We start from the raw sequence: 19,228 nt of genomic DNA on the forward strand, positions 1-19,228 counted from the left end.
TTTAATTTAGTATTATTGATAGATATATATTTAGTTCATAAGTTATTTGTCTATTTTCTATATTTTTCAATTAAATCATGTCCAGTCTACGGGAGTTCGTCTGTGAATGTGGTTTAAATGATCGCCACTAATAGATCTAATGACAAACATAATATAACTACATCTAAGTTAGTATATAAATGGGCATGTTTTCTGCCGCTCCTTTTACAGTAATATAAGCGTGGTACTAACTCATGGCTTAATTACAGTACCTAACAAAACGTCAACAAGAGTAGCACTATAGATGGTCAAGCAAATCTTGTCAGTAGAAAAAGGCGCGAAATTCAAATTTTCTATGAGACGCTATCCCTTCTCGCCTACATTTTTCAAATTTGCCGCCTTTTTCTACTGACAAGATCTGCTTGACCAAGTATAATAGCAACACTCGTAATGGCTCCTCTACACGATGGGCCAATGCCGGCCACTCCAAGGGACGCAGCCATGCGGTAGAATGAGATAGCAATATCACTTCTCCCTCTAACGCATAAATGCGTCCCATGGAGTGGCCGGCGTTGGCCCATCGTGTAGAGGAGCCATAAGAAGGAGGGGGACTAACGCAAAATTTAAGTTATTATAATTTTTGCACGTTCAAATCAAGAGCAAATGCCATGAAAAAGCACTTGGGGTAGACTCAAACCAATACGGCTCGTTAAAAAAATCACGTCTGCCTAACTTTCATTTACTTTAAAGTCGTATATCGTTCGTTGCCGTGCGTACCTACCAGAGCAGTATAATTTTAGTTTAAAATAGCTAGTTATTATACCTACTATAAATCAAGACGTGGCATATTTATAATTATTAGTAGTATGTTACATAAACACATATGGCATAATAAAGTCTATCATCGTCACTTGTCAGTATGGAATCTTGACCGGGGTAGCAATACCTATATACGTTGTCATTGAACTAAATTTTTCTTCTTTAGATTTATCCAAGCATGGTAATAATAGGTACTGCATAATTAATTTTACCTACGTATTTAATAGGACTGTATAATATAATTATATAATTTCCGATAGTTGGATGGATGGTTAATATTTAGCATAAAAAGTACATTGCGAAATAGAACTAAAACAGCTATTGTATTATTTAATAATTAATATAATTACCATGATGGTGGAAAACAAGCCTTCGGTCAATTATTGGAACTAAGCACCGTCTTACTGGCTTTCCGCGAATCCAACTTCATAGCTTTAAAAATGTATCACCTGCAAATTTTTTTTATGTTGACTGACCACCTAAACATTGGGTTTGTTTGTAGAAAGCGGGCGCGGCGGCCCTTTACGTGCCCGAGTGTACGGGGGACGGGCGATACGCGCGCGCGCAGTGCTACCGCTCAACCGGGTACTGCTGGTGCGTGCACCAGGACACCGGCAAGCCCATCCCGGGCTCCTCCGTCAAGGACCTGCGGCCGGACTGCGACGCCGCACCGCACCACGCTAGCCCCATGAGAGGTACACCTTATATAGCTTTAGGCCGAGCACTACATGTGGTAGTGCGTGCACCAGGACACCGGCAAACCCATCCCGGGCTCCTCCGTCAAGGACCTGCGGCCGGACTGCGACGCCGCACCGCACCACGCTAGCCCCATGAGAGGTACACCTTATATAGCTTTAGGCCGAGCACTACATGTGGTAGTGCGTGCACCAGGACACCGGCAAGCCCATCCCGGGCTCCTCCGTCAAGGACCTGCGGCCGGACTGCGACAACGCGCCGCACCACGCTAGCCCCATGAGAGGTACATCTCATATAGCTTTAGGCCGAGCACTACATGTGGTATTGCGTGCACCAGGACACCGGCAAGCCCATCCCGGGCTCCTCCGTCAAGGACCTGCGGCCGGACTGCGACAACGCGCCGCACCACGCTAGCCCCATGAGAGGTACATCTTATATAGCTTTAGGCCGAGCACTACATGTGGTAGTGCGTGCACCAGGACACCGGCAAGCCCATCCCGGGCTCCTCCGTCAAGGACCTGCGGCCGGACTGCGACAACGCGCCGCACCACGCTAGCCCCATGAGAGGTACATCTTATATAGCTTTAGGCCGAGCACTACATGTGGTAGTGCTTGCACCAGGACACCGGCAAGCCCATCCCGGGCTCCTCCGTCAAGGACCTGCGGCCGGACTGCGACGCCGCGCCGCACCACGCTAGCCCCATGAGAGGTACATCTTATATAGCTTTAGGCCGAGCACTACATGTGGTAGTGCTTGCACCAGGACACCGGCAAGCCCATCCCGGGCTCCTCCGTCAAGGACCTGCGGCCGGACTGCGACGCCGCGCCGCACCACGCTAGCCCCATGAGAGGTACATCTTATATAGCTTTAGGCCGAACACTACATGTGGTAGTGCCTGCACCAGGACACCGGCAAGCCCATCCCGGGCTCCTCCGTCAAGGACCTGCGGCCGGACTGCGACGCCGCGCCGCACCACGCTAGCCCCATGAGAGGTACATCTTATATAGCTTTAGGCCGAACACTACATGTGGTAGTGCCTGCACCAGGACACCGGCTATCCCATACCGGGCTCTTCCGTCAAGAACTGCAACGTTACGCACTACGCTATACCTATAGCAATTGTTGTCTGGTCTCATTAAAGATACCTGATCAGTCTGATTGTCCATAGCTTGAATTTACCTATTGCTGGAACTGTCAAATTAATACCTAGGGCCATCCCGAAATCCATTGAGAAGCACTGCCGGTCTGCTGCCTTCAACCCAATGTACTAAGGTACCTTTGAAATACACATATCTGCTCTGGTTCTTGGTTCTTAGCCGATCTACAAATATGTACCTAGGTACATACATATTAAGTAGTCTAATTACTCAACATCGAGAAACTTAATCAGGCCACAATTACACTGAAGTCAAGTAAAACCTTATAAAATGCTAATTATAGTTTGGTCTATGTTTATTTTCAGGTTGTCCTGAACCAATGAAGTCAAACTTCCTGCGAGACTTGATGAGATTTTTGATTACAAAAATGACGGCAACCACGAATGGAACAGGGCCCGGGTAAGCTATTAACTATTAAGCTACTTATATAAACTTCGATTTTAAAATCTTTGAACTCCGAAGTCTTCCTGTCACGCCTCGCTGCTTTAGGATAATTAGGCTGCTACGCTAAAAGTAGTCCTCCGCTAATCTGACGTTAAACATTCGCAGGGAAATTGTAAAATGGGGGGCATCAAAAGAAGAGCAAGCAGCCACATGGACATACGTGATGCTAGACAAGGACAAAAACAAAGCCCTGGAACGACGGGAGTGGAAGTCGTTCCACCAGCTGATCGCCAACATGGAGCCGCTGCGGAGGTGCGGCCGCAAGCTGCCGCGCTACTGCGACATCAACCACGACGCCAAGATTACTATAACTGAGTGGATGGCCTGCTTGGAGGTCACGCAACTACCACTGAGCCAAACGAGTAAGTATACAGTGTGGAAAGATATGTCGGGCCCTGGAGGGAAACTACCTTAAATCCTTAAATTGGCTCATTTTACTTAGGAGACATTCCTTTATTTTTAAAAAGAAACAAAACTACAATCAAAGATTTATTAAAATTCGCTTTTCTCGACCGGGTATCGAACCGAGTAAAATTTCCAAAAAATAAACACTCGCTATTTTTATTTCTACTAGTCGATACAGTTAATGTTAATGATAACATTTCTCCAATAAACATTAGGTCTTACACTCGTCTGTCGTACAAAACATCCATAATAAAATCGAATAATTATTTGGTACTCAAGAATATTTTTAGACAAGCAAAATTGAAGAAAAAAAGAAAAATCTTTGAATGCAGTTTTATTTCTTTTTAAAAATAAAGGAATGTCTCATTTAAGTAAAATCAGCCAAATAAAGGAGTTAAGGTAGTTTCCCTCCAGGGCCCGACATATCTTTCCACCCTGTATATGAATTATCAGTGCATTAGAGACGGATTGTCAAAGTAAATTATGTAGCCACTGTAAATTTACTGCCATCTTTCGACAGAAAATAAAGCGATGGCGCCATAACCTTCAGCCTATTCTCGAGTGGATGGCGTTAATATTAATATTTAACAAGTCAACACATATCAGTGAAAGAATAATGATCAAAGTCAAATGGCGTTCTAACAGTTTTAATCGTCTGTCGAAAAATGGCAGAAAATGTTATGTAGATACGTAATTTACCATGACAGTAACTCTCTATTTCAGATTTTATTTGCTACATACAGTCAGCAATTATCTATCATGCCTCTAAAGGTTTTCAAAAATCTATGAACAATCAGATTTTTTATTCTACCAGTTTTACTGAACGTCAAATATAATATTGTTTTTTTTTTCAGCGGAGCCAGCTAAAGTTTCAAATCCTAGAAGAAAAGGACCGAACCCACTTGAGTCTATCCTGAAAGCAGATGACTAATCTAAAAAACAGCTATGGATTTTGCGGTAAATATTGCTAGCGTTGCTTGTGTTTAAAATAATAAAAACAATCGCAATGTACAGTCACTTATTTCGCAGCTTAATTTTTGACAATGTTGAGATAGGCATAAGTAACTACTTTGCCATTGGAACACGGCGTTGACGTGACCGGGAAATTATCGGGCATGGCACGAATCCTACAAGCCTTTTCATCTTACGGTAATTTTTTTTAAGCACATAGTACTAGACGTTAGGTGCCAGCGATGAGATGAGTAGCACCTTAGCTTATGTCCTATAATAAGAGGCAATAATGCCTACTTCACGCCACACTTGCTTGGTGATATAAAGAAGATGACTAGACGAAAATTTCCCTTTCCGGTTCTAAGGATGGAGGATAAATCAGTAAAAGAATCTAGACGGACATACAAAAACAGTGACTTGAGTCAGATCGTGCCAGTAACAATGACGGATGAAACTGTCTTACAATTGTAACGTAGCTGCTATAGTTTTTTTACGATTTTATACTGTTAAACATAGTTTCATGGTATTTTTTCATTATACCTGAAGTATTATTTTGTTTTTTAAATGTAATATAATTTGACTTGAATATTTAAAGGTATTTAGCATATGTATTACTGAAATCTACCTGTACTGAAATCACTCTGTACCTACTTGTATAGTACGAATAGAGTTAACCTCTAGCCGCCCATACGTCAAACCTTACCAAGCAATATTAAATTTTATTTTGTCAACACAAAGTTCAAATTAGAATGGAACAGGAGACATTTTTATAGGTCTCTGGGCGTCTAGAGGATATGAATGTCCAGATATTTCCAAGCACCTTGTCTGCTTCAATGTATTGAAAGGTTTTATATCCGTTTATACCCTTTTAAAAAACGCCGCACGCGAAATTTGCTACGCGCGTAGAGCAAGATGATAGATTATACTCGTAAGTATCAAGTATGCTACCAAGGGTAATCTGGATAGGTAAATTATATAACGCCATATTAACTAACCTGTAGATTCCATGTACAAGGAATATGTTATAAATGAAGGGATAAACGTCATCTGGCACGAAGTATAGTATTAGACACATAAAATACTGCCACATTCATGATCATAACAATTCTACGAATAAAGTAGAGGCAATCAAATCTTGTTCCAGCCAGATACAATAAGTGTATCAAATATTATAGCATAGGTATTTATATTTATATATCTTTTGACAAAACCTACATTTACATCACAATACATAGGTGCCTACATAAATAGTTATTAATATTAGTATTTTACTCGTTACAGTTTTCGTACAGTTACGTTTGAAAATATAGTTACGGCAGGGGTGCGAAACTCCTCCCCTCGGGCAAACTCGGCTCCGTTCGGCTCAGGATTGCTCCGAGCAATAATTATGGTTGACGGTTGACATCCCTTTGCGTGCACCATAACTGATAAGATAATGGCTTGAATTTTGACAACCCTGAATAGCCGAAAGGGATAGTGCCATATATAAGAAAGGAACAGCATGATTCGAACCGCTGTCAAACTTCGGTCTTGTAAGAAGTGTGACAATATTTTTAGACGTCACTGTACCCCTAAATTTAAGAATGTTTCTTATTTCTTACGTACACTAGAATTTACGGAAGAATATAGGAATATGTGTACATTTTTGGTGTCTATTATATTATGCTGGTAACTTTTTTCATATGTCAGAATGTATATAATGCGTATATAGGTGTTGTTAGTGAGATATTATCTAAAATTCATACTTCCACAATGGTAACAATAACTAAGCATCTACTTATATGTACTAAATTGCTGTATTTTTTGCAAATAAAATAAACTAAGTATTTATAATGTTAAGTAGTCAGTGTTAAATATAAGAACTATGTGATATTTTTCTCTGTTAATATTATTCCCGAATAAAGAGAATAATGTAACTACTGGACTATGTGATTTTATTTATGACCGAGTTAAGGTAGACTTCCGAGCACAGCGGCTCCGGCGACACTAACGCAGCGACACTGACGCGGCGACAGAGCGACAGTATTATGCAGTATGGAAATGTATGAACTTACTTCCGAGCACAGCGTCACTATCGCAGCGACAGTGGCGCCGCGTCAGTGTCGCTCGGCGATAGCGGCCGTGCTACGTCTGCGCAAGCACTGTCGCGCAGTCGCTGCGATCGTACGTGGTTTTGAGGCTATGTCAATATTTAAAATATCTAAAAAAATAATATTAAACCGACAAAAGCTCCTGAATTTGTCGTCGTTCTCGTTTAAATGCTTTTTTCTTCAAGTTGGTATAAGGTCCTTCGTCTATTCTACTTTTGAAAATTGAATTGGCTAGGCTTCGCTCCATACTGTAAAAGTAACGAAGCAAAAGATCGTGATCCTCCTCTTCTTCTAAAAATATTTTCATAATTGATCGGTTTATCATAACTTCATAACTTCATAAGTATATCACGTCTGCTATCAGCTTAAGATTGCAGTACGTGCTCATTGTCAGCGTCGCGGTGCGGTGGCCCAAAGGCCCCGTGCATGTACTGTAGGGCAGCATAGGAGCAAACAGATTTTGGACTTGCTTTGGCAAAATACATGTGGAAATATGTTTCCAATTCAGGCCACAAGATGGCAGACCTTCCAACGCGCACGGTACCTATAGCATAGAACATTGTGTTCAATCGTACGCTCGACCTATATCAGCGTAAGAGGAAATTAAGCCGCAGGTAAGAAAACCACAGAAATGTTTCATAAACAGCAAATAGTATGTATTAAGTAATAATTACTGACTTTTTCAATACGATACGAGTACAGGTAATATTTATAGTAATATTACACATATGTAATGATAACTAACAAAATACACTGTGTAACATGAGGAAACCGAATAATTTTAACCACGCATTTCTGAGGTCAAAAGAAGGAAAAAATGTAATAAGAGTTAAGGTAAATTTCGCCAAAAAAAATATGTTTTGTTTTGTTTTTTTTTCAATTTTTTGAATGTATTTGTACATAAAAAATAAATGTTATTGGTAAACTTGTTACTTAAAATTTATTTTTACATTTTTTTTTCGTAAAACCTTCTTTTTGCAAAGTGTTACTTGTCACTTTTTGACATCTATCATTAAGGATATTTAGACTACGTCCCATAGCAGCAACATTACCATCAAAAAGGCCTTTTACACTACGTAACAACAAAAACTCGTTAATTTTTAAATTAATATTATCTCGTGAAACTAGGCGCTTTTAAAAAAAGTTTATAGGACATTTTTGTCTCTAAATATGATCTTGATCAGGAATACGCTGTTAAAATTATTCGGTTTACTCATGTTACACCGTGTATAAAACCAGTGATCAACAGATAGGCTGGTAATAATAATTTTACGATTACGATAAATATTTTTACGATTCTAAATTGGCGGTTTATTTTTTTTTCTGAATGATTTTTCGTGTATTGCATCTGGTGTAATTAATCCGAGAACGGTCTGTTTGTATTGATCGACGGTCTCGCTGAGGACTTTTTGGAAGAGGCTCTCGAACACCTGTGCCTTGACGCCGGCCTCCTCGGAGTGGAGGTTGGTCCACTCGGGCTCACAGCGCCGCCACTCCGCGAACAGGATTTCGTCGATGTGATCGGACCGCCGGGCACCCACCCCTGTTAACAACACAAACTAATTAGTAATTACTAATATGGTCAATCGGATCCCTTTGTTTGACATAATTATTGAAAATCATAATGTAATGATTGTCAGATTATCATTATGATCATTAGTCATAATTCTGAAACCGTTAACTTTTCAGGACTTTCGCAAGTTTATCCTATAGATAGGTTAGGTTAGGTTTGTTTTATGGCAATCCTGAAAAGTTATGCGTTTCTGAGAAAAACCAAATTATGAATGAAAATTCGGACAAACAATACATTATGACTTAATACGCTATGGAAACAATAGAGACCCATGCTTAATTACTTTATAATAAATATTGATTTATTGTGTAAGTTGTGTGTAATATAATATGTATCTAAAGATAAATTAGTGCCCCCAAGTTTGACAGCTGAAGATGGCGCTGTACGGCGCCTGTATGGTTTGTGCAAAGACATATGTAACTTCGTATAAGACGAATAAAGTCTAAGAAAAAAACGTGCCTCGGAAATCAAGAAACAGTCATTCTCGGATAGATGGCGCACACACCTTTAGCCTATTCTCGGCTAGATGGCGTGACGATACCGTTTCATATTTAACAATTTTAACACATAGATATCAGTGAATGAACATGGGTCAAAATTATATAAAAATAATAAAATCATTTATCCATATATATTAATTTTTTTGATAATTTTATACATGTTAATTTTGAGTTATAGTCGTGTGTCGATAGATGGCACTAAACTTACAGTGACTACAACATTTACTATGACAGGAGGATTTTTGGTTTGTGGAATCGTCAGCTTTTGAAAACAGGGTTGAGTTAGGCCAATACAAGTCTGCTACGATTTTGATAGCACACGCAGTGCAAGTGTGATTTTAAACGTGAAACTTTTATGAAACGAAAATCAATAACACTCGCACTGCGTGCGCTATCAAAATCGTTGCAGACTTTCATAGCTTCCTGCATTCGAACAAGATTCACGGTGACGCGGCGCACACTATATTATAGTTCGTTTTTTTAGCATTAGAAAGAACTTGCAAGAAGGTAAGCGATCTTGACATGACTTTTAATTAAAAAACGCTTTTTAAAAACCAAAAACTATTACTTATGAAAGCAGAAGAATATAAATGATCGTATTAGATTCATAATAGTTACATATATGCCGTAACTTATTTTTTAAAATATGTTTTTCAATTAAAAGACATATCAAGATTGTTTACCTTTTTTCTAATGCTAAAAAAAACGAGGTATAGGCGTGGCCTTCAAAGTGTTAAGGGTTACATTATTTTAAGGGACGGACTGTAGAGTAGCAGAGTACCGTTACGCTATTCGGGCTCATACGAGTCAAATGTATCTTTAAGTATTTAAAAAAGAGTGAACAAAGTCTACCCTTCTTAAGCCAGTTGAGGGTAGATGAAAACATTACATGATCAAATAATGTAGGTTAAAAATCAGGTCGTTCAGTGACAGATCCAGGTGGTTTTGTATTTGGTTGGTTAATCAATAAATGGAAAATGTACAAATTGAAGGGATGTTTACAAAAACAACATAACTGCTTAGAGCGGTTGACACTTTTTTAAGAACATTGTTAATCGTTTCAGGTGTCAACCAGTGTAGTCAGTTATGTTGTTTTTGTAAACATCCCTTCAATTATTTGTTTACTTTTATTTAAGTACCTAAAGATACAGAGTATAATATGGTAATGAAAATTTATAAATATACATTTTCTTTTACCTGAAACAACAGTCGGCGAAATACCAGATAGCACTTGTTTGACTTCACTTATAGTTTTCAGTCCTCTCTTCTCTGGACTAAGCTCTTGCCTGTCCGGCAACAAGTTGCACGCATCCCACGGCTGATCGCTCAGCTCCTGTCTTTGTCTCGCTAGAGATTCTTCGCAAATATCTTTTATAAACACGCTAAACGCGTTGCTAGGGTCATAAGGGAAGTCTTCTCCGTGTGCTATGTGCCGTTGTATTTTTTCTTCTAAATCGTCGTTCAGAACGAACATACGTGAAGTTTTGGTTAGAGTGTTGTTTGGTGGCGTGTATGGCGGCGGCGGCTTGTCGGGTATCTCTCGGACGACTAGTGGCTGATTTTGTTGCTGCTCTAGAGCTTTTATCTGAAATAAAGTTTAACAAATTATTATTTTGTTAAATCTAGGTCATTGACGTATAATATCTAAGGACGGGCTAATGGGGCACTAAAAATGGTACTAGTTCAGCGGTGTTACTCACGAATTCCAGCCAATCGTGTAGTCTAACGTAACTAGTTGCTCGAACTCGTCAACCAATCGCGCGCGTGATGCGAACTCATTAACCAATCGCGTTGTAGCGGTTTCACACCGCTGTACTGGCCCCTGTCATGCCTCATTATTATTGCCCGTAAAGCCAGTCCCTAGATATCTATGGCAATGACCTAGGTATATTTAAAATAACCGGGCAAGTGCGAGTCGGACTCGCGCACGAAGGGTTCCGTACCATAATGCAAAAAAAGGCAAATAAAAAACCGGGCAAGTGCGAGTCGGACTCGCGCACGAAGGGTTCCGTACCATAATGCAAAAAAAACAAAAACAAAAAAAAGCAAGAAAAAACGGTCACCCATCCAAGTACTGACCCCTCCCGACGTTGCTTAACTTTGGTCAAAAATCACGTTTGTTGTATGGGAGCCCCATTTAAATCTTTATTTTATTCTGTTTTTAGTATTTGTTGTTATAGCGGCAACAGAAATACATCATCTGTGAAAATTTCAACTGTCTAGCTATCACGGTTCGTGAGATACAGCCTGGTGACAGACGGACGGACGGACGGACGGACGGACAGCGAAGTCTTAGTAATAGGGTCCCGTTTTACCCTTTGGGTACGGAACCCTAAAAACGGTCGCCCATCCAAGTACTGACCCCGCCCGACGTTGCTTAACTTCGGTCAAAAATCACGTTTGTTGTATGGGAGCCCCACTTAAATCTTTATTCTATTTTTAGTATTTGTTGTTATAGCGGCAACAGAAATACATCATCTGTGAAAATTTCAACTGTCTAGCTATCACGGTTCGTGAGATACAGCCTGGTGACAGACGGACGGCCGGACTGACGGACAGCAGAGTCTTAGTAATAGGGTCCCGTTTTACCCTTCGGGTACGGAACCCTAAAAATTGTGCATATTAAATCCAGTTGTTTGAAACTGTCGACAATTGGGTAGAGTTAGAGCAAGATTAAAGCTGACCTCTCTCTCGATGGCCAGCTGCTGCCGGCGCAGCTCCTCCACCTCGCTGTAGCCCGACGACGACGTCACGATGCTCTCCACGCTCTGGTAATCGCTCCGGAAATCGCTCTTGATGCTGCTGCCTGTAGTCACATATTACAATTTTACTGGAAATATTGCAAGGGTTTATATGTATGTATTCTGTTGATATTTTTTTTAAGATGCAAAGATGAGATAAGATGATGTCTGTTAATACAATGCAAAATAAAGTTTACTGATGTTAACAATTGATGAAAAGCGCTAAGTAAATGTAATTCTAGATTAATCATTTTAAATAAAATTGATCTTCGCTGAATTATTAAATTACTATTTGAAAATCTTTTGAGGGTCAATAAAAAAGTAACTAGACGTTACTTGGAAGTAATTTAGATTTTAAGGAGCTGTATAATATTACACAGTATTTCAATAAAAAATGTAACCTCTACGTAATTCATGTTGAGGCGTTTAAATCTTTAAAATAATAAAAATGGGGAAACAATCCCTGGGCACAAGAATTGTTTGGAGGCCTGAGAAGAGAGCAAATGACCTATTTGTATAAAACAAAGTAATGGAAGATGAATGATATATGAAATAAATAAATACCTAGTAATCTTACCAAAACTTATGACTGAAGTGTCAGAGCCATCCGAAACAAGTGGCTCGGGGAACGCCGCACCGGGTGGCACTGGCAGAGGACCTGCTTGGCTCAAGGACACCGCTGCATCACCATTCCCCAATGATTCTGATTCTAAAGAATGGTTTGACGAGTCACATATACAAATCTGGTCACATGTCAAAGTTTCTGAGCTTGACACATGTCTCACATTCTCAGTAACGATACTTTCAGTATTCTCTCCACTAGATTTTTCATTTTGATCCATAATAATATCTGTTACTTGAACACATGACTCTGAAAGTTCGCATACACGCGATTGAGGGTTATGCTGACTTAAAGCATGGTGGTCAGGGTCAGGAGAGTCGGCGGGCGACTTACTACGGTCACTCAGCCCCTTGTAATACTGATCGAACTCGTCTACGAGACTGTGGGCAGTCGACGCCGAGGAAGACCTGTCTGAGTCACGGTTCCTAATCTTCTCCATGAAATTTTCAATAACATCACTGTCACATTGGTCCTTAAGTTGACACTTGTTAGATGATTCCAGGATTTTCCTCAAGGCTTCCTCGTTGACTTCGTATTGTTTGCCACAACTAAATATTTGCGGGAAGGAAAGATTCTGAAAGATTATATTTAAGTATCCACCGTCAACAGCGACGAAGTTTTCTGCCGTATCTGTCGCCCGGTCAGCGGTCCCGCTGGGCTCGCAGATGCTGTCCCCCGTCTGGACGCACTTCTCAGCGCACGAGTTGGCGGGCGGTAGCTCCTGGATTAGGACCGGCGTCTCCTTGGGCTTGGACGACGAGCTCTCTTCGCAGCCACTGCTCGACAAGTCAAAGCATTTGAGAGGAGCTACATTCCGGTCGGTCGAAATATTTCTCTTCAACTTCTTTTTTCCTAGGAGAATCTGCTCTACGTCGACGTTGTTCTTTAGTTTTAACTCGATACTGTTCCTGGTTTTCATGAGTGCTGCCTTACGCTTCTCAGAGAGGGTGACGAGCGCCTTGCGCATGCGTTGCATCTCTCCGCACTCATGCTGCAGCTTTAATAGCGCTCCTCGTTGCTTCTTCTTCAACGTTGACACGTCGGTATTGTCTTGCTTCTTTTTGTTTTCCAACCAAATAATCTGGCTCTTGGTGAAATCTTTCAATGCATCCTCGCGCATTTTCAAAACAAACAGTAAATTCTTGGCGCGCCGTTGTTCATTGCGAATTAGTAAATTAAGCTGAAATTAGCAAATTAATTACATGATTAGTTGACCACTTCGCATCACAAGCAGATGATTACAAATAAAAAATTCTTAACGACACGAATCACTTATGCACGAACACTGTCGTGCTTGTGTTTTGCGTCGGCGAGGTCGTTTTTCCCGGCTAAACATTAGGGTACCTATTACTAGGTCGATTGTCTGTAAGGTTATATGCAACTTTAAATCGAATCGACCTTATAACCAAAGTACAAAGTTACCTTTTGCTTGAATATGACACAATTTATATTGACATATCTAAGGAAATGTACTCACCAGACAAAGACTTTTTGATGCCATTGTTTCGATATCGTCAACATTCGCTAAAACGCCAGCGCCACGCTCTAGCTTCGACAAGAAAGAATTGTATTCTGAATTCTTTAAATCGAACCTCGATTTGCTAACCCAGTTGTCGCTCGAAGCTTCAGTAAGACATTTTTCTGATAAGGAGCTATTTTCTAAATACTGTAGTGATTCGAAAAATGAATCTATAAAATGAAGCTCTCTTTGAAACTGCTCGCTTATGTAATCGTTGTGTAACAATCCATTATTAACTCTAATTGTGCTGATTAGATCTGACGGTTTGACCAATTTGTTGTTATTAAAAACGTAAGGACAAGCAAGTGCTTGGAGTTCATCAACCTTCTTATGGCAATTATTCGGATTATTACTTTTATTGGTTAAATGATCTTCTGAACTCTCGGAGATATCACACTGGTTCAAATTCTTTTTTATAAGAGAAACCACATTTAATGGGTATGCTAAAGGACTAGGCGATTGATTAGATTGGCTGTCGTCGCTGCTACCGACCACGTGGAAGTTTATTTTTTGTTTAGTTGTGTAAGTAAATGTTGCTCGACCAATTATGTAAGTCTTAGCTTTTCCGCTACCTACCGGGTCGTCACAGCTTTCCTTCTCTGGGCTTAATTTAAATGGTGATGTGTGTAAATTAGGCATTGAGCGACTACAGAAGCTGACTATCTCTTCTTTGGCAAAAATACTTTTGTCCTTTATTAGTGTAACATTAGGTATGTCAAGATTGTCAAAGACATCTTGAGTTACTTCTGTGCTATTGTTTGAAGTTTCAGTTTCTTCATTAACCATGACGGGCAGTGCGGGGGTTCCTACATTTGCATCTCTAGGAAGGAAATGTTGATCCATACCAGTGCTACAATCAACAGAATGTTTGACTGGAACCGATATAACACTTTCTAATCCTAATTGCTTCTCTTCACTTTTATAGCAATTGGCGAGAGGCACACGTATTACTGGGGGAGGGTTTCCTAGCGAAACCTTATTCACAATTTTAACTACAGTGTTGCGTTGAGGTGATTTACTATTAAGTTGGTTTTTCTGTAAAACCCGTTTTGAGGAGCCTGTCTTGTTTGAATTATCATCAAAATCATTATCAAATGCAATAACAAATTCATTGCTTTCACGAGGGATTACTAAATTTTTGCTTAAATTTACTCTAGGCGGGTTAGGCGTACTTTTGACGGGTCTTCCTTTTTCTGAAAAGAGTATTCATTGATAAACATTGGAAATAATCAGTAATTATATACAGATCAACCAAACTAAACTAACTGTTGTATTATAAATAGAAGATATTATATAGCACTAAAAGGTTAAGAATGCGCCGCTAAGAAGAGACCATGAATTAGCACTGATTGACTAGCACTTTCTCTTTTCGCGTATTAGCAAAGTAATATTTTTGGTTTTAATTTAAAAACCGGTCATGACAGAGTTTGTTTAACTCATGCTGAGGGCTCCGTACAAACTTTTAATCATCTCTTGAACAAACACGAAAGACTTTATGACCATAAAACAACCCACTGAAAAGCTCAAAATCATTTTTATATACATTTTATGTACCCCACCCCTATGCTTGTCAATGTTCACTCCATATCCCGTCGTAAAGCAAATTTTTGCCAAAAAGTAATTAGAACCGAATAATAAGCAAATTGATAACCAGCCAGGAAATTACTTAGTTTTTGATGGCAGTGCCACTTCGCTAGCCCAATATTACAGGGTTCTATGTTTCACTTTTATCTAACTGAAATTTGAACAATGTCATAGTGAAATGAAGTCGAATTTCGACTATCTTGAAAATGTAACATAGAACCCTGTAATATTGGGCCAGCGACTTATATAACAATTCATGAATTAGGTGAAATATCCACATTCATACTTATTTAAACATTCTTTATCAGGATCCAGGCATCATCTTCACAGGCAGGATCCAAAAATATCAAATTCAACTATTGAAATTATTAAAACTTAATTTTTACATACCTTGGTCTTTGGTACTCTTGTTTCTCACATAATCATGTAAAGAACTATTGCTAACTATTGCTTGTTTACTGTTCAGAATAGTTTTATGACTACCATGTTCCCTTTTATTTGTTATATTATTTGTTTTTACATTCAACTTTGATGCTTGCATTGCTTGTGTACCTGAAATTTTGACACACATAAAATATTAGGTAAGGAATATTTATTATTCAGTCCAGTTTTTAAAAAAGCAATTTAAGTTTAGATGTGCACCATGGTGGCCTTATATGTATTGTTGTTATTTCACTTACTTTTGACTGTGTTAGTTGATTTCAAGTAGTTTCTATGTATTGAATTTTTGTTGTCCTTCTGGTTTGACCCAGAAGACCTGTTTGTACACGGTGCACCTGTAAAATAATAACACAGTTATTGCAAAAACCTAAGCCTCAATTAAGGCAACAATTGCATGATTTTCTAAAATACACTGTACCTGACTTGACCTGACTTGATTTCAAACAATTTTTTTGTGATGCACTTTTATCATCTTGTAGGGTTGTCCGTAATGATCTATTTGAAGACTGCAGAACTTTACCTGTTGAATTAATTTCATAATCAATACAAGTAAAGAAAAGGCTTTTCTTATCTCTTGGAATTTATAGCTTTTTGGGGTTGTCAAATTATTGCACCTTTCCTTTATTGTGTTGTATAACAATTAGAAAGAACTCTATAGAAGCAAGCAAGAGGTTTTATATATATCAGGCACTTAAAGAGGTAAAATGGGTATTGAACTAACTTGGTTTGGTGGTAACTACTGGGAAATTTTATACCAGTGGTAAAAGGTGAAAAACTTTATTTTTTAATTTTCTCATTTACCCCCCAAAAGTGGCCGCCATGTTTAAAATTCATTTGTTTAAGTTACATGTCCGTATTTGGGTCACAAACTTACATGTGTACCAAATTTCAACTTAATTGGTCCAGTAGTTCCCGAGAAAATCGGCTGTGACAGACGGACAGACAGACAGATGCACGAGTGATCCTATAAGGGTTCCGTTTTTCCCTTTTGAGGTACGGAACCCTAAAAATAAATGTTATTGGTAAACTAGTCACTTAAAATTGGTTTTTACATTTTTTTTCTTAAAACCTACTTTTTGCAAAGTGTTACTTGTCACTTTTTAACATCTATCAATAAGGATATTTAGACTACAGGCCTTTTACACTATGTAACAATAAAAGCTTGTTTTTTTTAAATTAATAATATCTCTGAAATTGTTTATAAAGGAGAATAACAATGAAATTATTTGCAATAAGAGCATACAACTAGCCCTGGTGGCCTAATGGTAAAAGTGTGTGAGTTTCAATTCCGTAGGTCGCGGGTTCAAACCCCAGCTCGTAACAATAAGTTTTTTTAACTTATATTGATATATATTTACCAGTCACTTTTTGTTGAAGGAAAACATCGCGAGGAAACCGGACTAATCCCAATAAGGCCTAGTTAACCCTTTGGGTTGGAAGGTCAAATGGCAGTCGCTTTCGTAAAAACTAATGCCTAGGCCAATTCTGGGGATTAGTTGTAAAATGCCGGGACAATGCGAGGAAGATGAACATTGAAATAATTTGCATAACTATTACAAGCTTCCTAGGGAATGCTCCTGGTATACAGAATATGTATGATGAGAATTAAAATCAAAGGTGCGACACCACAGGCTTAGCCTATTGATTATTGGATAACAAATATGTACAACGACGAGAGCACTGCCATTTCAAGGGTTAAATATTGGAACACAGACAATCCATTGTGCAAGCATGAAATTCCCAAAAATATCCACTACTACTACTACTAGCTAGAAAACCAACACATGGAGCACACACTATTAAACTTATGATGTATATAAACTTAATACATAAAAACCCTTATACAACATTACCTAAAATATATATTTATAGTATATTGTTACAAATATCTGCTTACCAATATGAGGAGTAAGTCTGTCTTCATCATTTTCTGATATAGATACAATTTTTCGTTTGGTGCTTGAATTCATTTTTGTATCGGATACGGCGCCAAGTTTGAGAGATCGACTAGTTTGCAGATGAGAGTGATCTATTTCCATTATTCGACGGAGCCGCGGTTTTAATGATTGGCAAACTGTCAATAACAACTGTGTTAATTTTGGGTAGTTTTAGGTCCAAATGTTATAACTCCATTAGATATTCAAAATTATAATAAAATAACGCAAAGACGAGGCCTTGTGTAAAAATGGAAACTGTATAAATACTCACCTTTTGAATCGAAGTCGTAGTCTGGCAATTTGGTGTATTTGACTAAGGTAGATTTATTTTTTAATGTGGATGGACACGACACATCATTTTCGATTTTAAAGTAAAATGAACACACATTATTTATATCAGCATCAGGATTCGGCGATAGTGGAGAATCCATTATGCGAACTAATAATAATTTACACTGTTACACCTATAGGGACTTCATTATATATGTTAACTATTAAAATTCTAAACACGTTGAACCCAACTTTATAAATAGTAATAATGACCTACAAAAGCATACGTTAATTTTGGATTTTTTATTACATTTTGATTACGGTTGTAAATTGTTATGTAGTGTTTTTATTAAGTAGGTTCTTAGCTTTTGTCATTAATCTTTTTTTTTTACTTTCCATGCTCCAAATGCTTGGATTTTTACCCCAATAACCAACGTATAGGATAGCAACACTATACCATTATTTATTCAGCCTATTCACGATCCAAACGTTCCATTCATGTGCCTGGCGTGAAAAACTTTACTCTTTGACCGCGGGCCAGGAGCAAAAATCGTCAGTCATCGCCTCCCGCTTGATACTTTGTCAGATGATAGTTTAAGTTTAGATGTACAATGAATTAAAAAAATAGTGAGCCGGTTGTATCGCGGTGGATAGACCGTCAGGTTGATCATGTCCGTAAATCCATAAGGCGTTTATTGAAATGCCTGATGAAATCCTAGATGCAAAGTTTCATTATTTAGTTATTACTATAATAAAAAGGTACAGCGCTTATTTTTTACATGTTTATGCAAATAGCTGACGGTCTTTCCACCGCTATACAACCGGCTGACGGTTTTTTTAATTTATAATAACATCTAAACAAGAGTCGGACCAAGAAAAGTCTGCAGCGGATTTGAGAGTCCACGCAGTGCCAGTGTTTGTTTATACGTATGAATGTCATAGAAGTTTGATGTTTAAAATAACACTTTCACTGCGTGGGCTATCAAATACGCTGCAGACTTTTCTTGGTCTGACTATATCTTCTGACATAGTATCAAACGGGAGGCGATGACAATTTTTTATTTTTATTTTTTACATGTTCCGGTGGCTGCCATTCCTCAGCCCACCAACGGAGCGCCAGCTGACGTCCATGAGGGGTCATCATACATAGCCGTTAACCAATATGCGACTTATCACCCGGGAGGCGATTGGTCATGGAACTCATGGAAATCTGTCCGTGGCTCGCGGTCTAAATGATCCTGTGTATTCTTTGTGTGTTCGCTATGAAAGGCCCTCCAAGTCATTGCCTTTATGGCCTTTATGGCAAGAGGGCCTGTACCTATTTACTTACTTTACTCTTTGGGGCCTGTCGCCAACATAGAAAAATCTTTTGCGTATTCGAGCGATATAGGGACTTAAGTGAGTATTATATTCTTTGGACTTAACGATCTCTCTCTATTTTGTAGGGCCTATAGCGATTATAGCGAACCTCATCATTGTTCGTTCGTCTATTTGACGAA

At 38.9% G+C, this 19,228-nt stretch overlaps 2 protein-coding genes across 2 annotated transcripts in view; one reads left to right on the forward strand and one right to left on the reverse strand.

Annotated features, from left to right (window-relative positions):
• Positions 1-6,376, forward strand: part of LOC134679323 (SPARC-related modular calcium-binding protein 1) — a 30,341-nt gene extending 23,965 nt beyond the window's left edge. Inside the window, exons 9-12 of the mRNA XM_063538228.1 lie at positions 1,301-1,514; positions 2,958-3,051; positions 3,202-3,458; positions 4,356-6,376. Coding sequence (XP_063394298.1) covers positions 1,301-1,514; positions 2,958-3,051; positions 3,202-3,458; positions 4,356-4,432 — 642 coding nt within the window. The 3' untranslated portion in view covers positions 4,433-6,376. The remainder of the gene's footprint in view (positions 1-1,300; positions 1,515-2,957; positions 3,052-3,201; positions 3,459-4,355) is intronic.
• Positions 6,377-7,174: 798 nt separating this feature from the next.
• LOC134678616 (uncharacterized) lies at positions 7,175-18,077 on the reverse strand. Its single transcript, XM_063537246.1, has 10 exons — positions 17,731-18,077; positions 17,420-17,596; positions 15,941-16,042; positions 15,762-15,857; positions 15,472-15,633; positions 13,456-14,690; positions 11,934-13,158; positions 11,300-11,421; positions 9,813-10,200; positions 7,175-8,085 (listed from the first exon to the last, which is right to left on the reverse strand). Exons 1-10 carry the CDS (start codon positions 17,888-17,890, stop codon positions 7,841-7,843), a joined length of 3,912 nt encoding a protein of 1,303 aa, XP_063393316.1. The 5' UTR covers positions 17,891-18,077; the 3' UTR covers positions 7,175-7,840.
• Between the last annotated feature and the right edge of the window lie 1,151 nt (positions 18,078-19,228).

The sequence above is a fragment of the Cydia fagiglandana genome, chromosome Z (assembly GCF_963556715.1).
Source record: "Cydia fagiglandana chromosome Z, ilCydFagi1.1, whole genome shotgun sequence".
In the NCBI taxonomy this organism is placed as follows: Eukaryota; Metazoa; Arthropoda; class Insecta; order Lepidoptera; family Tortricidae; genus Cydia; species Cydia fagiglandana.